The 18,392-nt window shown below is 40.3% G+C and overlaps 1 protein-coding gene across 3 annotated transcripts in view; it reads left to right on the forward strand.

The window, feature by feature from the left end:
* The window catches only part of LOC138046989 (diphosphoinositol polyphosphate phosphohydrolase 1-like), a 61,825-nt gene that overhangs the window by 19,535 nt on the left and 23,898 nt on the right, over nucleotides 1-18,392 (forward strand). Inside the window, exons 3-5 of one of the 3 annotated variants that reach the window (XM_068893638.1) lie at nucleotides 12,027-12,071; nucleotides 12,950-13,031; nucleotides 13,636-13,944. The exons of 1 other annotated variant lie outside the window; for it this stretch is intronic. In XM_068893638.1, the coding sequence (XP_068749739.1) occupies nucleotides 12,027-12,071; nucleotides 12,950-13,031; nucleotides 13,636-13,808 (300 nt within the window). In that variant the 3' untranslated portion in view covers nucleotides 13,809-13,944. Of the gene's footprint in view, nucleotides 1-12,026; nucleotides 12,072-12,949; nucleotides 13,032-13,635; nucleotides 13,948-18,392 lie in introns of those variants that run through there. One more of the 3 variants, XM_068893642.1, reaches the window with a different exon arrangement.

Below are 18,392 nucleotides of genomic sequence, written 5' to 3' on the forward strand. Positions count from 1 at the left end.
TGTTTAGAGAGATAAAAACAGGCATAAATGTTACGTAAAATAAGACAAGAACCAACAGAATGGCTGACAGCAATTTCCGCTCTCTGTTTCTGTCAATACAAGTCCTTGGGTCTCTTCGAGCAACCGACAAATTTCCTACTGTATTTCGATTATGAAAACGGAGAGCGGTGTATGTTTTCCAATTAACCACAGGAAGAATAATTAAAGGTAGTGTTACATGAACATGGCAATAAAGGAGAAAAAACACACGACGGGAAACTGCCAGCGAAAGACAAGCGAACAATAAGGAGTAAATCCAGGTGAAGGCTAAAAACACTTTGATTCTTATATTGTTAAAGCGAGCTCTGTGACGGAGCGGGGAATATATTGCGTGAAAACGTTCCACAGACATTGCAGACATCGTACAGATGGACACGATACATGTGACAACCACGAAGGTACTTATCACAATTCTAGCTCCATAAAGGTCTTCTCTTGCTCTTCCGTTTAACAAACTGATATAGTAATAAATCCCTCCACAGCCAGGGACAACTGCGGTTAACAAATCGCATACTCCTAAATTTACCACCAATAGCGACACTGGTGAATCTTGTACCCGACACCGAACAGGATTTCGGAAGACTGAAATCAGGAAAACCAGGTTAGAAGTCACCGCTGATATTGCAACCACAGAGATCAAAATAACGTGAGCTAGATAATAACTTAAATGCTCTCCAAATTTGGGGTAAGATGTTGAATTCGCCTCATTTGAATTCAACATTGTACCAAAGCAAAACAAGTTTGGGTCACTCTTGTAAACTCTGCAAGCGGCTCAAAAAGGAACTGATTTGTGGCGAATTTTCTTCTGTGGCCGTATGTTGTAGTCGATTTGAACGGGGGAGATCAGACGTAATCTTGTGTTAAATTACTGAATTAACCCTTTGTTGACGAGCGATTTGTACAAGGCAAAGGATTATTAATCAAAAACTCTTAAAACTAACGACAGCTACTTTAGAAAGTCTAATCTGAAATAGTGAGTGTCATTGCTGATAGCTGAAGTCTTGCATTTTAATCGGTAGTAGAACCTACGGCCAGCCAATTTCTTTTCCAGATTCTCTACAACTGATCTATGACCAAGAAAACGCATTTTTTAGGGCGTATGATGTCTCTTACAGAATTTGTATAAGTTGACAAACGTCTGTGCTAAGGACTGAACCAATTAGAAAAAAAAAACTGAAGAAGAACTAACAAAAGCCCTTCAGACGTTATCCGGAAAACAGATGACGATTTCCCGAAAGTGCTCAACCATTAGAATAGTTCACAGCAGCTGCTGACGTAATCGTTTTTATAATTACTCCTTTTTTGACGAGCGATTTTTACTGGCCAAAGGATTACCAATCAAGAACTCTTGAAACTAAAGACAGCTATTTTAGAAAGTGCAACCTCAAATATGCAAGAGCTGAAGTGAACTGAAGTGTCGCATTTCAATCAGAAATAGAACCTAAGGCAAGCTAATTTCTTTTTCGGATGCTCCACACCTGACCTATGACCAAGAAACGAAATTTTTCAGGGCGTATGATGTCTTTTACACAATTTGTAGAAGTTCAAAGGAAACGTTTGCGCTAAGGACTGTATTCCGAATTCAAGAGCAATTTGAAGGACATCCGAAATGCTTATAACGAGGGACGTCTGAAGATTAAGGTAGCTCGCTAGAGTATTTGCGAATACCCTCACTACAGGGTACGAGTTACACAAGGAAACCAAATTAATTTCTCTCAAAGTTTTCCCCGTAGAGACTTACTAATATGGGTACCGATATAAGAAGGCTTATTTATTGGGTGTCAATTTTTGGATTATGGCCGTTACCATGGCAACATCACATCTTATGATAGGCAGACATATTCCTATTTTTGGCCTAAAATCTTTAATATTTATACTTTCCTAAGGTGAATATTTTTTGTTCTTTGCCACATCATGGAAATAAAATTGGCAGACATTTTGAAGTAGTAAAAAGTCAAGGACGTTCCGACGGTTTTGCCAATATCCTGGAAATTTGCCATTTTTACTGGGTTGCCAGTATGGCAATCCCAGTCGGAAAGTGGGTGGGATTTGTTCGTTTTTTTTTTTATATTTTTATTTTCCGTGTCGGTAAAAGTCTTGCCTGTCACTCCCCTGCTAAGTGGTGTCTTTTTGCATAGAGCCTTCTGGGCGTATTTTCTTAGGATCGAGAGGGTAGTGGGAAATGCGTAGATTTATCTGGTGGTAACAGTCAAACGATTCACTTAACCGGCAATGGCGTCGAAAGTCATGCAACGCGAATGGCGTTTTAGTGGATCTTTGAACAAAATATACCCTTATGAAGCTCAATAATGGCAAGTCATTTGGATACTGAGCAAGACAGGCGGTGCAATCTTAAAAGCGACGAGTAATGGACTTCGACAACAATCTGTCGCCCGTCGAGCCGAAATCAAAGTGAGCTGTATTTCTAATATTTTACCAAGTGTGCTGTAATGTAGAACACTGAAACCAAATGGAAAATTCTCTGGTAACTTATGGGTTCAACAAAGACAGAGAACGAATCGAACACCTTAAGTGGATCTGTGATCAACTCTGCACAGTCTTCAGGTAAAAAATAATAATTGGAAATGTGACAGCCAAGAATTTTTTGAAAGAAAGCTTGTCGTCTATTTTGTGCTTCATTATTCAAGGAAAAGGTTCTTCATGGAAACGGTTTGATCCTGAAATTTTAGTTTGTTGTAATATTGCGCATATTTGACACGATTGAGTTTTTTCTCTTCACGCACGTAATGAAATAGGAAGGGGTTTTTGCCTCTAATAGCAAATATGTTGTTTGTTTCAAAACATTGTTCGCTGGAAAAGGAACATGAATTCATCATGTTTTATAATATGCGAGCTTAACGGTATAGTTTTTATGGCAATAGTAAAGCATTTTCGTGTCAAAATGAGGTTAGCGTCTTTCTGTTGTGCTAACTTAATTAAATATAAATATACATTCTGCCTCGTGAGTTTGTTATTCTCGTTAACCAGCAATGGCGTCGAAAGTCATTGCAACGCGAATGGCGTTTTAGTGCATCTTTCAACAAAAGATGCTCTCATGGAGCTCAAGACGGGAACGTCAATTGGATGAACAAGACAGGCGATGATGATCTGGAATCTTAAAAGCGACGAGTAATGGACTTCGACAACAATCTTTCGCCCGTCGAGCCGAAATCAAAGTGAGCTGTAGTTCCAATATTTTATCACGAGTGTAGTGTTTTGTACAACACTGAAACCAAATTCAGGCTTTACGCGCCATACTAGTGCCCAGCTTGCGCGCGGCCCTAAAACTCGAGGAGAAGCCTCCTTAAAACGTTTTAACTGAATACCTGACATCGCTTCGGTCACATAGCGCATGCGCATCTAGTGCCAGTCCCCAACCGTGTGTTTCAATGAAAAAAACATCTAAAAACTCTAAAGAAAAGAAATAGAGCAGTGATTTTTGCATCGGAACGGAACCATGTTATCATTGTTCATAATTTGTAGCATGGGATTGCTGTTTGCACAAAAAAAGGAGGAAATATGTAAGAAAATTTATGAAAATGAGGCTTTATGACATCATAACTTCGCTGAAAAAAAATGCTACAGATTTTTCTTCAGAGTGTTTATGCACCGTTGCAATAGCTTTCAGAGTATAACAGGATAGGCTCTCTGAGTCTGTTTTGTTTGGTAACACGGAAGACCACGAGTAACAAACATATTGGACATTGGTGATCGAGTGGCACGATCGTCGCAGCTGTGGTTGATTTGGTAAACTCCATCACAAAAAATCTGCTGTAATAGTCGACTACAACAAATATTTAATCCCCAGAAGGTAGCGGGCCCAACAGGTCAGCGACCAGATGTTGCCAAAGTGGCGACGTAAGATCTGTACGACTCATAGGCTCATCTGTATACTCGTAGTTTTAAAAGTCTTGCAAACTTTGTCTGGCTCCTTCAATTTCAATTTCCGGCCACCACACCTTGCTCCTTAGAAGTTGCTTCGTTCCCACAATGCCAGGGTGACCGTCATGTGCTACATCCAGTATGCGACCCTTTTGGTTCCACGAAGCACAAGTTCTCCAATTGCATTCAATTCACCTCGCACGGGTATGTACTCTTTGAATACAATGGCGTGCCATCTCCCATTTAAGAGGCATTTTCGCATATTTTACTCTCTCGACTTCACGGGTTGTCATGGCAATAGGTGGATAACCCACATCACATACTCGTCTGTCTTGTCTTTCTGTCCTGAAGGTGACTTTGGCTGTAACAGGCGTGACGGGGAATCTGCGATGTTCCTAGGTCCTGGAATGTATTTGACTGTAAGCTTTTACGGTTGCATCCTAAGAAGCCACTCCTAGATCGTGCCAAAGGTCTTTGATTAAGGAGAAAAGGAACATTCTAGAGATTCGTGGTCAGTTAGTAGCTCAAACTAAGCACCAACGAAATAGGCATGACATCTTTCACATGACCACACTATGGCTAAAGCTTCCTTTTCAGTCTGAGAGTAAAGGTTTTCTGTATTAGTCAAGCTCCGGGTTGCGTAGCTGATACCTCGCAGCTCCTCGGAGCTGTTGGACTAACACAGCTCCCAAACCAACTGGGCTTGCATCAGTACATTCTTTTCCAAATTTCCAAGTGTCTTGGCACTAGCCAATCGTTTCTTTAACTCATCAAATGATTGTTGCTGTTCCTGACCCCACACAAATGGCTCTCCGTGTTTTGCAAACTGGCCTAGAGGTGCTGATACTGTCGCCATGTCAGGAATAAAACGTGCGGTAAAATTGACCATACTCTGGAAACTCATCACTTCGGCAGCGTTCGTGAGTTCACGGGCATCAACGACAGCTTTTAATTTAACATCAGCCGGACTATTTCCACGCGCTGACAACACATTATCAATGAATTCCAGGTGTGTCATCTCCGTAAATTGACATTTGTCGCGACTAAGCGTCAATCCCATGCTGTTCAAAACTGTCACTTCATTCTCAAATCTTTTATCATGTTCCTCCTCAGTGTCAGCATGGACTGTGACATCATCAAAGATATTGCGAACACCTTCTTTGTCCTGTGGGTCGTGACGGAGGACCTTCTGAAAGATTATCTAAGCCATCTCGATCACGCGAAATACCAAAAACATACACACTATCACTTTTCTCATCATCCTTAACTTCTACTTGCCTTACAATGCGATCCACGTCCCATTTTCTTCTCCCATCTTGGCTCTTCGGTTTAAGTTTTACACACTCTTTCTTTCTGCACCGTTTTCCTCTAGAAAGCTGGCCTTATGATGATTAGCTCGTAAGCAGGAAATATAGGGGCTCTGTTACTAGTTTCTGAGAGAAACTAGTAACCAAGCCCCTATATTTCGACCACGCGCCATCTTAAACGGAAGAGTCTATGATGATCCACCTTTCCACAAAAAAAATATCGAACCACTCCTGGTTTTCCAGCTCTTGAGTTTTCTTGTCCACTGGTCTTTGCGAAAACACTATTCACTTCGAAGAGTGAAGTGATCCTTATCAATTTGAACAATTGTCTCTTACAGTCACCTGAAAAATGCAGGTGGTGCCAAAGGGTTTGAACCTATGACCTCTGTGATACCGGTACAATGCTCTACCAACTGAGCTATGAAGCCACACGGTTGAGAGCAGATCTATTTATTTATACAAGAAAGGATTACGTTTTTTTTTTGCAAATGTTGGCCGTGTAGCACCTGCATTTGAACAGACTTAACTGATTCTCCGGGTACTCCGGTTTCCCCTCTCCTCAAAAACCAACATTTGACTTGTTGTGTTAATTGTTAATTTCACTTTACAGTGTCCCCAATTAGTGCTCCAGCGCTAAATCTACTAGATACTTAAATAAAGTTCCTTTCCTTTCCTTTCCTTGGCCAGCTGGGTCATGTCACGAAATCAAATCCTTTCGTGCGGAACGTTTGCTTTCGGTTTGAAATGCTTATTCAACGTATCCTCAGTTCGCTTTTTGGTAATTATCCTTACCCTGGCCTTCATCACAGAGTGAAGAAAATAACTTGAAATGTCTTGAACCTGTAAACTGGCGACACTTCGTCTGTTCGACATTAGAGAACATTAGGTATTACGTTTACGGCAAACGGAAAACGTCGGACTGAAATTTGCATTTTGCCAAAAATGGAGGAAATTCGTTTGATATGAGCTCATTTCTTGCGTTTTAGCAGCAGGTATCAAGTGACTTTGCAGCAGCCCAGCGTTTGCGCAGATTGGTAGGACATTTGGCATGCGTAATGAGGCACGAAAACCGAGCAATCAAGCGTGAATCCCGAATAGAGGTCTCGCAATAAGAGAAGAAAGGGTGAAACTGGCTGTCTAAATTCGACAATTTGCAATAGCTAGAGATGAATTTTTTTGCAATGATAGACTGGCTTTTTTGTAGTTGAAGGTTAAATCTACAATTCTATCAAAAAACTAAGAGAGCGGTTGAAAGTACTATCCTTTTACTTCAAAAACTGTGCTTTTTGGTGTTTCTTGTATGCGAAATGACCCTTACCTCCCCCCGCGGGGGACTTCCATATAAAAAGGGGAGGGATGCTCGTCGTTTCGCTTAGGGGTATAAATTTTGGATCTTGGTTTCACTTAGGGTGTTCTGGGCAAAACGCAATCATACTAGTATGGCCGTGAAGGTCTCCTTTAGGGTTGCGCGCGAAGAAATATAAAAGTGTATTTTTACACTTTTATATTTCTCCACGTAGGTGAAATTATTAGATGATAATATCTTTGCCATCATTAAAAGGCACTGTACTTTTTATATTTCCGTGTTTTAATGTGGCCTCTTTTAGGGGTAAAAAAAAATCCCTTGGCCACGCCCGGATTGGTCTCCTTTAGGGGTTTAATTTAAAATCTCCGACGACCATCCCTTCCCTTTTTACATGGGAGTCCCCCCCGCTCCCGGGCTGTGGGAATGGAGACAAACAGAAGAGAATCTGAGGAAAGAAGAGCTTGGTAGAAGCTGGCATGGATCGTGCTTCCTTTTCTCTTAATACTAAAACAAGTGTATTCTCGCTACGTCAGTAACCTTGCCACTGTACTATGAGCATAGGCGTTCCGTTCCAAATTTTCTTTGCAACTATCCGCTCAGCTTGATAGATGCCGAGAACGTTAGGTTTTCTATCGCAGAATATTCGGGTACGTGAAATCACGGCAGTTCCTAAGCTCTTGTATTAGGACTCCGGTGGACGACTACGTTTCTCCATCTTCACAAAGAATCCAATATTGTGGCCGAAGGAAAGAAACTGGAGTATTTGTAGAGTTTATTGGCAGGCTAAAGGGATGCCGACGGATCAAAAAGCACTTTATCACCCATTAGATAATCTGACCAAGAGTTGTTTGTTATAACTTATTTGTCCAAACAAACAAATCTAACAATTGCCCATTCTGTAAAGCAAAATGAGAAAAGTTAACTGTTTCATAAAATGTCCATTGCTAAATATGCGCATGTGCAACTTCAGGAAACAAAACAAGAGACAATAGCGCTCTGCGTTCATTGTTTAGTCTGTCACCAAGTCAAGATAATGAGCTTCGTTGTGCGTTCTTAGCAATCTATGATCCAAGCACTTTCTAAGCGTTCACGCATGCTGACGCACGATATGAACTAGAAGTAAATGTCCCGGGAACAAAACGCATTCTGTTTGAAACGTGATGATTAATCACTCTATTCTTTACCCCTTTTCCAGCGGCGAACAGTTCAAAAGCCAGTACCCATCTTTCCCAGCGTGGCAAAATTCCAACCGTCCATCTGAACAATCAAATGGCCTCAATCCATTCACAACTCAAAACTACACTCGACATCTTCAAGCAAATACACACAAATGACCGTCCTCGTCCTCAAAATATAGGATCCCCACAGATTCCGAAGGAAATAATTGGATTTAACCACACTCGTAATCTAACTCCTTTTTTTCTACACATGCGCATGTCTTTTACACAACTTATAAGGAGGGTGGAGAGGGAAGGTTAGAACACGGATACTACTGACTTGGCTGAATTTCGTGACAAAGCCCATTTATAATTAACTGTATATTCAATAAATAAATAAATAAATAAATCCCAATCGATCAAAATCTATCCTGAAAATATCAAATAGGTTATACAGGAAATAAAATTAGCATGACTATTTTAAGAAAAACAAGGAATCCTTTCAGTTTATAGAATATGTTTCGACAGAAACTTCTGCCATCCTCAGTTATTCAGAATACAAGGCGATGGATGCTGATTTTAAAATAAGTAGGAAAAAAACTGATAGTAACAACGGAATGAAGTATAGCGTGAAAATGTGGGAATTAAAAAGATAGTTTAAGATTGTTGATTGTTGTTGGCAGAAGTTTCTATCGAAACATGATCTATAAACTCAAAGGTTTCGTCGTTTTCCTAAAATTCTTTACTTGTCTGCTACTATCAAGACCATTTGGAGACATAACTATTCGTGTAATTCCCAGTTTTACGACGTTTTATTTCTCTGGAAGCCTTTTGGTGTCGTTGCACAAAGTTAGGTCTTCGAGTATGAACGAAAGTCTTGTTATTGTACAAAGCTTTCAAGATATAACCATAGGCAACTCGACTTCTTTTCCTGTTAATTGTCAAGGTGTTTCTTTCATCATCATATCCCGGACAGTCTCCACAGTGTTAAGCCTTCTACAGCAGCCACCTGGACCAAAAACTTCCTTAAATGCTCGCCTGTATTTAGGAATTCTCCAAGCATAAATGAGCGGATTAAAAACACAGTTTACTAAAACGATTGTACTTGACAAACCAAAAAAAATTTGATAGCTCCTCGTCTCTGCTAGGGACGGTCTGACAGAAGACATGTTTAGAGCGATATAAAAAGGCATGAGGGTTACGTAGAATAAGACGAGAACCAACAGAATGGCTGACAACAATTTCCTCTCACTGTTTCTGCGAATACAAGTCCTTGGGTCTCTTCGAGCAAGAGTCAAATTTCCATCCTTATTCTGGTTATGAAAACGGAGAGCAGTGTATGTTTTCCAGTAAACCACAGGTAGAATAATTAAAGGTAGTGTTACATGAACATGGCAATAAAGGAGAAAAAACACACGATAGGAAAGTGCCATCGAAAGACAAGCGAACGATATGGAGTAAATCCAACTCAAGGCTAAAAATGCTTTGATTCTCAAATTGTTATAGCGAGCTCTGTGACGGAGAGGCGAAGATATTGCGTGAAAACGTTCCAGAGACATAGCAGATATTGTACAGGTGGACACGATACATGTGATAACCCCGAAGGTACTTATCATAATTCTAGCTCCATTAAGGTCTTCTCTTGCTCTTCCTCTTAACAAACTGAGATTGTAATAGATTCCTCCGCAGCCAGGCACAACTGCGGCTAACAAATCGCACACTGCTAAATTTACCACCAATAGCGACACTGGTGAATCGGAAGATTTCGGAAGACTGCAATCAGGAAAACCAGGTTAGAAATAACTGCTGATATTGCAACCACAGAGATCAAAATAACCTGTGGTAGATAATAAAAATGACTGCTAAACGCGCGGTAAGATGTTAAATTCGCCTCACTTGAATTGAACATTGTACTGAAGCAAACACAAATTTGAGTCACTCTTGTGAATTCTGCAAGCGGATCAAAGAGCAACTGATTTGTGGCGAATATTCTTCCGTATGTTATACTTGGGAGATAAGAAGTAATTTTGTGTTTATTACCTTTGTTGAAGAGCAGTTTGAGCAAGCCAAAGGACTATCAATCAAGAACTCTTAAAACTATCGACAGCTCTTTCAGAAAGTCTAAATTGAAATGACAAGTATTATTGCCGATAATCATTGAAGTCTCTCATTTAGATCGGAACTAACGCACAGCCGATTTCTCTTTCGAATTCTTCACACCTGACCCATGACCAAGAAATTTACAGGACGTATGATGTCTTTTACACAATTTGTATAAGTTCAAAGGAAGCCTTTAGGCTACGAAAATTTGTGATAAGAAACCAATTAGAAAGGAAGAGACAACAAATTAAAGCCTTTCAGAAGGTATCCGGAAAACAGATGACGATTTCCCAGGATTAGGATACTTCACAGCAGCTGTGATTGTTTTTCAGATTAATAACCAAGGCAGCAACCAAGAGAAAACTAAAGAGAGACATCTTTCATTTTCTCTTGCTTTCGACTAAATCCAGAAATCACGCAGACCTGTGATTGGGACCGCAATAAACAATCGCGGTGTACATCCAACGTGTTCGTCACTATCATTGACCAATCACATGCCGGTGCAATCTCTGGATTGACACGCCTTTGACAAGTGCGCCCGCTGTCGACAGAGACTCAGAAAAACGAGGAACTTTATTTAAGTGTCTAGTCGTTCTAGCGCTGGAGCACTACTTGGGGACACTGTAAACTGAAATTAACAATGAAAGCAAATCAAGTCAAATGTTGGTTTCTGAGGAGAGGGGGAAACCGGAGTACCCGGAGAAAACCTCTCGGTGCAGAGTAGAGAACCAACAAACTCAACCCACATATAACGCCGAGTCCAGGAATCGAACCCGGGCCACATTGGTGGGAGGCGAGTGCTCTCAACACCCCGCCATCCCCTGCACCCCAACTATGAATACCGGTTGATGGCTGTTGCTTCAGTTCACAAGCGACTCACTAACGTACTCTTGCAAAGCCACACTACTTGAGGCTCTTTTCAGTTCAGTACTTAGTAAATGTCATAAAGACGGCAGCCGAAAGAACTACGATGGCCAAACGCAAAAGACCTCACAAATCACGCGAAACAAATCGGAATTTAGAGTAAAGTGGGAAAAAGAGTGGATAAAAGAATAGTCGGCAAGCTGTGCCTGACTCACACAATCCTCACATAAAGCACAGTACATAAAGAGTAGTAACCCAGTGATAACACCTGCTGCCTCAAAGTATGATCTCCGTACTTGAATTCGAAAAAATCAGTGACTTTCTTAGTGCTTTTTAGTGCGTCAATCAACGCAGCATTTACGTCTCCATAGTAACGTCTCTCTGGAGGGACCGATATTCGCACATGAACTACAATGCAATAAAAAATGGTTTCAACCAGGTAGGCTAAGTCTTGAAGTAAAGAGTAAACTAAAAAAAAAAGATTTTTTACCTGGTAGAATTGAAAGTCATGAGGCTTGTGGGACCGTGTGTGACAAGAAACACAAGTGGAAAAGGAAACCAGTTGGATTCGGCACCGCCTAAGACTAAGAAGACCTTAGACAGCAATGACCAGAACCAGGTTGCTGACCTGCGGTTTTCGTTAAAACAATGGTTTGCTGGGGGTGCTCAGTCTCGCGGGCTCAGAAAACCTGGTTGTGGTCATTGTTATTTAAGGTTTTTCCTAAGACTATCTCTGGTCGTCACAGCACGATTCGAACCCAGGGCATTCGCATTCTAATCCATCGCCTTCCACTTGTTCCGAGGGCATCCTTCCGTTTCATCGAAAAGCAAAGATGGTCCCAGAGAGGTAATTATTAAAGATGATACATCGATCAAACGTTTTCAACTTTTAGGCAACTTTTAGTTGATGTGATACCTCTGGGAGCTCAAACCGAACACGGTTCGAACGGGGTCATTCCTTTGATATATAGCCAATACTCAAGCGGTGAATTTATGCTGGGTAGCATGTCTTGATGGAACAGACACCTGACAAGGATTGAGTATGAGTGGGTGTCCTGCGACGACTTAAATTATGATGTCGAAAACACTTTTACTGAGTGTTGACCTTTGATTAGGTAAAATGGATGGTAAGAGTACGTGGAAAGAAACTGCTTGACCTTAAGCCACTAGTGAAATTGTGGTCATCACAACGGGTCATGGCCCGGGGTCTGCTAATCTTGTATCTCTCCTGGAGTTGTTTCTTCAGACTGTGCGTTTTCTCGCCAGGTATTGTCTCCTTCAATCCTAGACAAATTGATTGGTATACTTAAACCTTTTTTAGGCAATTATCAGTGAGAAAATGGTAATCAAGCTTTATTGACTTAATTGCAGGCTGGGGTGCGTGGAAGTATTGCGCGACCTCTTGGGATGTTTCAGGTGTGTTCTACCTTCTAACTGCTTTTGGTTTTGGGCGCACTTAGTGTATTAAGTCACTATTAAATTTGAACAGTGCGCAAAGTTTACAAGCAGCTATAATCAACAATTCTGCGGTTGTGTAAAGAGGAATGGCCAATGCCGTTTCCCCTTTACTCTCTTCCTGTTCTCAAGCCATAGCGCGAGTTCAAAAAAGGGCACTCTACATAATCTACCCTGAAGCGCATGCCTCACACTTAGGTGAATTAGATAGCATAGACAATAGAAGAGACTACTTGCGTAACAAATATAAGACTCCTATAAGTCTCCTGGCCACCCTTTTCATCATCTGTTACCTAGCCCACTCTTGAATGAGCCTAAGTATTATCTAAGGTGTAACTCGCAAAATTACTATCTTTTTAAGAACACGATAGCTTGTAGGACGAAGAGAGCGGAGAACTTTTGTACGTTTAGATATTTTAGTTAGTATTCTTAATTGATGATTCTACTATTTTCACTGTAATTATTAGTTGTTAATTCTATTATTAGTAGTATTACACTTGTAAATCCTTGCTCGTTAATTCAGTTTTTCTACTGCAAAGCAAAATTAAGGATGATTAATTTGTAACGCATTCCCGCACTAAACGAGGTGATAGGCGCTACATAGTGCTAGCCTTATTTTGGGTCTGTTGGTCTGTGTTGTTAACCTTTTTTACTCAATTAAAGACCATTCTTTGCACACTTTGCTTTCACTGAAGATGCTATGTTACCATAATTTTGTTACGAATTTACATGTCACGCATGAATAGCATATTCAAAACTGAAGATTATTATGCATTTAACACACTGAAACTTCCTGTTTATTATTCAACCAAGTCTATGGTCATTTGTTTTCATTCAAGGATGACATAAGCAGAAAAAGAACAATGCTTTATGTTCTGATCGTAAAAGAAGAGCTTGAAGTGTGGCAAGATGCAGCTCAGGGTCAGTTACAATATCTCTCAGCATTATATTGCTTATTTACAATCGTATTAGACGCCCTTTATGACAACATGAGGCGAGTGTCATTGTATGCACACCTTGCGAACGTACTGTTTTACTGTCCGTTGTTTTCGGCATTTATAATGACAACCAAGTGTAAACACAACACGTTTTTTAACAGTCCCGCCGTCAAAACTTGTTGTACGCAAACGGCTCTTTCTAAAAAGAACGATCTGCCCATAACGTTTTGAACTAAGAAATTATATGGTTGCCAAGTTTCATGCCTTGACAGTTTTTGGTTTAGGGGTGCAAAGCCTGGAATAAGCCTAAGAAGCTGATCGAGGAACGTTCGTTAATCGAACACTGCCACTAACTTGTCGGTCGTTGTTCGTATTTCATTATTTTTTTGCTTTTTCTTCTCTTGTTAATGTTTTAAAAGTGCAGTTCAGCTTTTTGGAAGAGAGGAAATGGCTTTTAGGTTCTTTTTTTTGATAATCGAGCAGCATCAGTGCTCTAAAAGATTTTGAGTCAGTTTCAGCTCGGGCCTCTCCCTTGTTCAAGTGTCCAAGGTGCTCTGCCGTGACTAAAGTTTATGTCCTACTTTCAGGTGGTCGCAGAAGAGCTTGGTTTTCGGTCCACAAAGCCTGGGATTTGCTCTCTCACAGACCTTGTCAGCAGTCTTATCTGAGCAAAGTTATCCATTCACATTCAAACTCAGAGCCTGTGAAATGGTCTAGTTGGACATTAACAAAAAGGCCTTCACACTGTCCTACTGTATAAATCTGTCCACTCTTGAAGTTGAAATTAAGATGTGAATAGAAACACCTCCCAAATTTAATTATTTCAAATTTATATTGACAAGGAACGAGGCAAATGAGGCTTAAAATTGTAAATAATTAATTGACACGCTTCAGACTCGGTTGGTTAAGTCTTAATGTTTCGCGATTTGTAAAATTATTGTATTCATGTTTGAAAGGGCCGCTTAAACGAGCCTTCGCCCAACCGCGCCCTTTTTCTTGTTCAGTTGACCTATTTAGTTGTTGTAATGCTGTCACTCGACCCCTACCGTATATAACTCCTTGATTGTTAAATTAAAGTGAAGGAATTCTTGCTCTGACAAGATAGTCTTTCAGAGATTTGTCCTTTCGATAAGCAACCATTGGGGGATTTTTGAATATTCGCGCGAGATTATGGTTGCCCGCTATAAGGTGCCAGTGTTTAATTAAGATCTTTTTAAGATTCGGTGTAGCAGGGTTGAAAGTGGTGACGAAAGGGATAATTTTCTTGGATGTTTTAGGTTTGTTTTGTAAAGCCGTGTTGCGCATTGAGAATTTTATTTCGGTTAAGATATCCTCGGCGAAGCGTTTGGGGTACCGAGTTAAGAATTGTTTCTTTCTTTACTCAAAGGATTCTTTAACCGAGTTCGTTCTTAGTAAGCGCAAAGCTTCTCCTTTTACAAAGCCATTCTTAAAGCTGAGAGGCTGACATGAGGAGAAGTGTGTGTATTGGAACGTTTCTGTCGGCTTAAAATGTGTTTGAACATCCAGAATTTTGTCAGTAATGAACCTTGGGCCTTTAAAAACTTCGGTATCAAGGAAAACGATCTTTTCCGATGACCTTCATGCGTGAATTTAATTGTGGTGTGGAATGAGTTGGCGAAAACAATAAAATTGTTGATTTCTGCTTTGGGTAAGGTCCACACTGAGAAGATGTCATCGATGAATCTCTTCCAGATGAGAGGTTTATGTGGGCTGAGGGCTAGTAGTTGTTTTTCAATGTGCGCCATAAAAATGACGGTCCACAAAGCTTGGGATTTGCTCTCTCACAGACCTTGTCAGCAGTCTTATCTGAGCAAAGTTATCCATTCACATTCAAACTCAGAGCCTGTGAAATGGTCTATTTGGACATTAACAAAAAGGCCTTCACACTGTCCTACTGTATAAATCTGTCCACTCTTGAAGTTGAAATTAAGATGTGAATAGAAACACCTCCCAAATTTATATTGACAAGGAACGAGGCAAATGAGGCTTAAAATTGTAAATAGTTAATTGACACGCTTCAGACTCGGTTGGTTTTAAAAGTCTTAATGTTTCGCGATTTGTAAAATTATTGTATTCATGTTTGAAAGGGCCGCTTAAACGAGCTTTCGCCCAACCCGTCCATTTTCTTGTTCAGTTGACCTATTTATAGTGTCACATGTTGATTGTTGCTCAATTATGGGATTATTTATTCTCTTTAATATCAAGCTGTATTTATGTGCAGTCGAGCCATTTAATTTGAAATGCGTCTTACGTAGTTGACAAACACAAAAGGTCTTTACTAGTGCGTTGCTTAAGCCACACTTCAGTTATGTTTTCTTTTCGCACTCGCCCAATGCACCATTTTTCTTCCCAGTTGATTCTAAGCACTATTCACTTATGTCAAACCTGCCAAAAATGAAATTTCTAGTGGTGAGGGCTATTTCCTAAAGTATATCCGCAAAGCGCCTTTTTCCAACGAAAGAATTAAAGGGTTGGGCGAAGAGTAGTCTGAATTGAGTTATAGCACTGAGAGCGCTACCTCGCTAATTGAACTGACTAAGCTGGCCGTGGAACCTTTCCAACTATGACACAGTCACTGGCATCCTCCACACCGACGAGGCAGTATAGAGTCGTCTGCCTATTGTGACTCATCAAGCCTGTTTCTGGTGAGCCACTTCCCTTTTCAGAGAATATCCATCTAGAAATGCTAGGGCCTTTGTCTCAGACCTTCCCAGGGGCATTGGCAGGAACGTGAGTTCCTCGTATGTGGCCCCTTAAGCGAGCTTTCACCCAACCCGTCCTTAGTCTTGTTCAGTTGACCTATTTATAGTGTCACATGTTGATTGTCGCTCAATTGTGGGATTATTCATTCTGTTTAATATGTTTAATATGTGTGCAGTCAAGCCATTCCATTTAAAATGGTCTTTCGTCTAGTTTACAAACACAAAAGGTCTTTACTAGTGTGCTGTTTTAGCCTCACTCCGGTAATGTTCATTTTACGCATGCGCATTTAACTACGTAACATACAGGCTCCCCCATCGATCTAAATGACAACAAAGCTTAAAATGGTTTGAGTCCAAGGCATAAAAATATGGCAATTAATTCACTTTTTCCTGTCTTGAAAACGGTTTTAGAAATCCAGACCAACTTTTTAGACGAGGGGAAAGGTCTTTCCGATTTTTTTTCAGAGAAACGAGGACCGAGGACCACAACTTTATCAACAACTCTAGTTCACTGTCACGTGTTACCCTCGTAGAAAAGGACTTTTAACTTTATCTTTGTATGCTCACAGAACTAAATTATTACTCCCCTCCTCGATTAGAGTGGCTCTTTCTTTTTGCACTCGCCCAATGCACCATTTTCTTCCCAATTGATTCTAAGCACTATTCACTTATGTCAAACCTGCCCAAAAATGAAATTTCTAGTGCTGAGGGCTATTTCCTAAAGTATATCTGCAAAATACCTGTTTCCAACGAAAGAATTAAAGGGTTGGGCGAAGAGTAGTCTGAATTGAGTTAAACCCTGTTTCTATTTAAACCCCAAAGGAGAATAATATGTATGTTTTATAAAGGGGATTACGTTTTAATGGGCTGAGGAAGAAACATTACAGTAAAAACTGAATTTTACCTCTTTACAATAAAATCAAATATGCGACTACAATTAAAAAGTAATTTTTATCTGCTTAAAAGTTCTTTTAGTCAATGAAATTATTCTTTCGAGCTCTTAATATTAAAGATTTTCCAAATCTTAGGGTCTTAATTAACACTCGGCTGAGCCAACCCCCTCTGCTTTCTTAACTCGTACGGACTATTACTTGAGGGGGCTGGTTGGAGGCTAAAAGTCTTTAAAGAATAAAGGATTACTTATAATAGATTGAAATAGCTGTTCTGTTAATATATAAGCTCTCCTGGTGGTCCCGAATGGGCGCCAGCCCTGCAAGCTGAAGGGCGTCTGAGTAATGCACCCTGAGAAAAATACATGACTGGGCCCTCATTTGCTCGCTTTCTAGCTTCATTATAGGGAAATTATTGTTTACATTTTTGCCCCATTAGCACAGGGCTAACGTTTGCTGATCAATCAGCCCAGAATAGTCTAAAGTACTCAAAACAGGCCATTTCCAAGTTCTTGCCTGGCTCCTCTTCAAAGCGAGGCTAAGTGCGAAGTTTTGTTGTGAGAATTAGTTTTCATTCTTATGTAAAGTAGAACTAATTACCATCACAAAACCTTCGAACTTAGACTCGCTTTGAAGAGGAGGTAGACATGAACTCGGAAATGGCCTATTGAAAAGTGCATCGCATAATCAATGAGCTATCTCTGAAAATCTGAACCCGATATACCAGATATAATCTCTGAGCAATGATGCTTCGAAAAAAATTCGAAATTTTGCAAAGAATGAATGGGAAGATTAACGCCTTTGCCACCAAATAATTTATCATATTTTGATGGCTAATGACTGGCTCGTTATCAAAGCTAAAGGGCTGAAAATTGGGAGATTTAACTAACTTTAGCAAGTTCTTTTACCTTTTGCCGGAAGTCAATTTGTAAATAACAGGATGCCTTCTGTGAACAAACTCACATGCTAATGCAACAAAATGTAAACAAAGACGTCAGAAAAGTTTCCCTTAATTATTGACCAGACAAATATTAAAAAAGGAAAAAAATAGGTATAGTTAAAGTCTTATTATGTACACTGAATAAATAACCATTTATGGCATGGCAACAGGAGGCAACACCGTTCCGAACTTAATGAAATAATTTTGGGCCTTTTCGACTAGGGGGTTTTTCGAAAAAATGAAAATAAAAGATCGTGAGAGAAGTGCAGTTACATTCACTTTTTGCAAGTCAAAACAAATGCAAGCACTAAGCAAGTTATGCTAAAAATATTTATACAACAGACTAACTCAAGAGAAAATGAGGGGACAGAGAGGGAGGCTCCCGGTCCAGCCCTTGGGATATGTCATGTCCACGAAAGTTATTTTTAGACGAGCAGAAGTCTTCCGAGACGTCCGCATGCAGGCCAACCTCGGTCCGATGTTTGAAAGAAAATAAATATTCATCGGCCTTCCACGTGCGCCGTCATTTTCTCTTTTCACTAAGAACCTGAGAGCGGGGCAAGACTGCATGCGGACGTCTCGGAAGACTAGAACAAAGACTTCCGCTCGTCTAAAAATAACTTTCGTGGACATAACATATCCCGGCCCACGCCCTGAGCCTCCCTCTCTGTCCCCTCATTTTCTCTTGACTAATTTCGATATATTAAAATTCAGTCCTAAACAAAAGGCATCATCTCGAGGCTCTGGGGGAATAAAAATAACGATTTATATGAGTTTATTACCCAGAGCCT

The sequence above is a fragment of the Montipora capricornis genome, chromosome 4 (genome assembly GCF_036669925.1).
Source record: "Montipora capricornis isolate CH-2021 chromosome 4, ASM3666992v2, whole genome shotgun sequence".
NCBI lineage: Eukaryota > Metazoa > Cnidaria > Anthozoa > Scleractinia > Acroporidae > Montipora > Montipora capricornis.